At 59.4% G+C, this 3919-nt stretch overlaps 1 protein-coding gene across 5 annotated transcripts; it reads left to right on the top strand.

The window, feature by feature from the left end:
- Positions 1–1163: 1163 nt before the first annotated feature.
- On the top strand, positions 1164–3667 carry LOC110334871 (lymphocyte antigen 6H). Of its 5 annotated transcripts, none has more exons than XM_021216869.2 (5): positions 1164–1324; positions 1588–1656; positions 2164–2291; positions 2707–2823; positions 3066–3663. In XM_021216869.2, coding segments are annotated over exons 2-5 (483 nt in total). In that variant the 5' UTR covers positions 1164–1324; positions 1588–1654; the 3' UTR covers positions 3302–3663. The 5 variants fall into 5 exon arrangements, with proteins under 5 accessions (XP_021072528.1, XP_021072527.1, XP_021072529.1 ...); XM_021216870.2 differs by having other exon boundaries at positions 1214–1324; positions 1588–1705; positions 3066–3667; XM_029548121.1 differs by having other exon boundaries at positions 1214–1324; positions 1492–1705.
- The last annotated feature ends 252 nt before the right edge of the window (positions 3668–3919 follow it).

Below are 3919 nucleotides of genomic sequence, written 5' to 3'. Positions count from 1 at the left end.
TTTGGTTTCCCCAGATTTCTTTTTCAGTGACCGCCTTCTTTTCCTGGGAATCCTTTTAAGGCCCACGTAGGTCTTTTTTCATGTAAGTGAAGTTTCTTTCTGTCAGGTAAACTTGCAGTTTGGCTTGGGGTTGTGTGTTCCTTCTTCTAGCGTGGCTTAACAAGCACATTGGCGTTGTGTTCTAGGATCTAAGTTTGTTATTGGTGCTTATCTCTGCGGGACTCTTTGGTTTGTTAGTGTTGAGGAAAAATCTAGGCAGGCCACTCGGCCTTTTCAAGCTTCGGTCATGATGATCAGGGGTCCAAGGACCATTTGCTCCCCTAAAAACACTTCTTACCTAGAAGCCTCACCAGGCCTCTGCTCTGCAAGAATCCATACTATAGCCCAGTCTTCCAGCCTGAGTGCAAGCTCAGGCATGGTTGCTCTCACCCTAGTCTGTTGGAAGACTGGCTCCGGGCTCCACAATGGTATTGACTTATTTTGCAGAGAATTGTGTATGAACTAATTCTTACCCTCAGCACTCTCTTCATCTAGATCCCTTCTTCAAAGTGTCTAGTCCCTCTATTCCTCAGCACTTGTGAACTTCTCAAGTGCTCACGCTGTTCGATCACCTGGTGACTTGTGTGACCCTGGGCAGGAGGCTCTAACGCTACCTTACCTGTAACTGAACACTGAGATACCGAAGCAATGTGCCCCTATAATGTGCTGTTTAGATCAAAGAGAACAGACTATATGCTCGGATTGACAGCCGAGGTTGTCACATCTAGCAAGGACCTGGTATTAGCGACAGTCATTTGTCTGGTGTGAGGTTCTGTGGTGGGGGTGGGGCGGGCGGGCAGAATCCAAGGTGTGCTCGATGCTTTTCCCAGGGCCTAGAGCTTTGAACACCGAACACTTTTCCTCCTGTGTGAAAAGGGAGTGAAGGTAGCTGTGGCTCACCCTAAGCCCAGGAGAGCCTGAAGGGCAGGTGGGAGAGGAAGCATAATGTGTGAACGGAACCTGGCCAACCATCCTTACACAGGAGCCAGGATTGTCATCTTTGTGTGTGGGTGTGGTTGGTAACAAAAGTCCCTAGGGTTGAGTTGCCGGTGGGCGTCGTCATGGGCACTCTTAGGAGTAGAATTGGCTGAAACTATCGGACGCAAGGTGGAGGCTGGGGAGGGAGGAGCCCCAAGGCTGGGCGTCTGAACCCCACAGCCCTACCTCTCCGCTTCCCTCTTTCGCTGCGTCTTTGTGCATTTTGCTTCCTTTAGCAGCCAAAGCTCTTCCGAGAATCTGCAAGGGGACCTCGGCCAAGCAGAGTGGGAGGATCCTCCCACGCCGGGTAGGGAGGTGGACAAGGGTGGGGGGCTGCTGCGGCGGGAGCGGGAGCGGGAGACCTAGAAGGGGCGTTGCGCGCGGACGAAGGGCGCCGAGGCCGGGTAGGGCGACCTGCTGCGTGGCCTCCAGCCCTGGGCGCCCCCCACCCCGCGCGTCTCCCCGCCGCACCAGGCACCCGCCCCGGCTCCGCCCCGCCCCTCGCGCGGGGTCCGCGTCTGCGGCTGCGTTCCCCGAAAGACGAAGCTGCGCCCCGGTTCCGGTCCGCAGGGAGACCGAAGGGCATCGCTCCCCGCGCCGTGCCCGCCACTGAGCCCAGAGTGCGGACACCCCAGGGATGTGAGTGCGCCCCCCACCCCGAGGCCCGCACTCCACGCCCCGATTCGCGGTGAGCGCCGAGGCGCGCGCGCGGGGACCAGGGGAGGGGACTCGGCGCGGGGTTCCCGGCCCCCCAGCCCAGGGGTGGGGACGAGGACGGGGACGCGGCGCGCACCCCTCCCCCGCCGGCAGGTAAGGTGCGCTCCCTCCTCCCGCTTTTCCTGTCCGGACGCACCTACAGCTCCTTGGGGAGAGAAGACAACCTCCCCACTCAGGTGCAAGGCGAAGGCTGCGGGGACCTCGGGTGGCCACCTCACCGGAGAGGGCAGACCTCTTCTCCCTGGAGGGGAGGCAGAGATGGTGGATGCTCCTGGTGATGGGTTGGGGGTGGGGCATTTCGAGCTCCTGGACTCCCCCCCCCCACACGCCCCGCGCGCTTTTGATTCCTGGGGGATGGTTACATCCTCAAGCCAGAAAAGGGAAGGGTGTTTGGGGTTGGGTTCTCTGACCGAGGCTATTCCCCTCCAGGCCTGCGCCCCAGAGGACCCCCGCCTGCAGCCCCCGCGCCTCTTTCAGGCCCTATCGGAGCATGCTGCCTGCAGCCATGAAGAGCCTCAGTCTGGCGCTGCTGGCCTTGCTTCTCTGCCCCTCACCGGGTGAGTCGGGGGCCCGCGGGGAGGGGTCACCACTCTTAGATCTCAGCTCCAGCCACCAGAGGCTCTCCCCACACTCGAGGGCATCCAGCGCCTTTCCTTGCTTCTAGAACTGCGCAGATGTCCCTCATTCTCAGAGGTCCACTGAGCTTCCTATTAAGTCAGGTGGACCTTTCCTGTCTTGGATCCTACCTATCTTTGGGGGTGCTGTGTGTAGGAATAAGGGGATGGAGGAGGCAGGATGTGTAGGTACAGCGACAGGGTCAACCTGGAGGCCCACTCGGGTCTTGTGGGAGTGAACTCTTCTGTGAGCATGGTTCTGCCGTGATAGCTGCAGCAGGTTGGGGAAGAGGGGGTGTAGGGTCTGGCTATCCAGACCCGGGTTCCCCTGGTCATCCCTCTCTCATGCCCTGCCTAGCCCATGGCCTGTGGTGCCAGGACTGCACCCTGGCCAATTCCAGCCATTGCGCCCCGAAGCAGTGCCAGCCCACCGATACCGTTTGTGCCAGCGTGCGGATCACCGACCCCAGCAGCAGTAAGCCTGGACCGGGTGAGGGGGCGGGGCTACTGAAAGCTAGATCTAGGGAAGAGGTCAGAGGTGCCCTCTGAGTTCCTCTTCCCTGGGACAAGATCACGACTTTGAGGCAAGACAACACTGGCTTGTCCCTCCCTGGCTCCACGTCTTAAACTGATCAGGAGGGCCCTGGGTTCTAGGAAAGAGACAGAGCTCAGATGGAAGTGGACTTTAGCCCCCATGCCTTCCTTCTTTCCCCCCAGGCAGGAAGGATCATTCTGTGAACAAGATGTGTGCTTCCTCCTGCGACTTCGTTAAGCGGCACTTTTTCTCAGACTATCTGATGGGGTTCATTAACTCTGGGATCTTAAAAGTCGACGTGGACTGCTGCGAGAAAGATTTGTGCAACGGGGCATCGGTCGTGGGACGCAGCCCCTGGGCCCTGGCTGGGGGACTCCTGCTCAGCCTGGGGCCTGCTCTCCTCTGGGCTGGGCCCTAAGACCCCCTCCCTCCCTCCTGCTGGGCTTTGGAGCTTGTCCCCTAAGCCTGTTGCTGCCCCTCCCCAGCCTGGCTTGGCTGGGGTTGGGACAGCAAGGGCTTGGCATCAAGGTCTGAGGCTCTCAACCTCCCTAGATGTGAGTGAGTCTTCTCCGTTTCTCCACCAGCTCCATATCCCAAGCAGCTGAATGTCTCCAGGAGTCCAGATATCCTGGCAGGAAGCTGGGGTAGGGGGGAGGGGGAGGGCAAGGGACTGAGACCCTCCAGGTCTCCAAGGGGAGGGAGGTCAAGCCAGGGACAGCCCAACAGCCTGGCCTGAGGGGCATTAACTACAGAGAAATAAAGTCACTTCTGAGTCTTGTGCCCGGGTCTGAGCCTGGGTGTTGGAGGTGGGACATGGTCTTGGTAGGGAGTAAGCTCCAAACTAGGCACTGGGACACCGGACAGATAGGGGTATGGTCAGGAGTTCAGGGTCGTGGGTGTGTATGCTGAGACACCTGGGGATGCTCTAAGAAGGCCTGCTTAGGGCTGGGAGCTTGGGAGGGGGACAGTTAAGGAAGGTGGGGTGAGAGCTAAGATGGACAGGGTGACAATGTGGGGCTGCGGGGGAGGCGTGAGA

This window comes from Mus pahari, chromosome 17 (assembly GCF_900095145.1).
Source record: "Mus pahari chromosome 17, PAHARI_EIJ_v1.1, whole genome shotgun sequence".
Taxonomy (NCBI): domain Eukaryota; kingdom Metazoa; phylum Chordata; class Mammalia; order Rodentia; family Muridae; genus Mus; species Mus pahari.
This window is presented reverse-complemented; position numbering and strand designations above follow the sequence as displayed.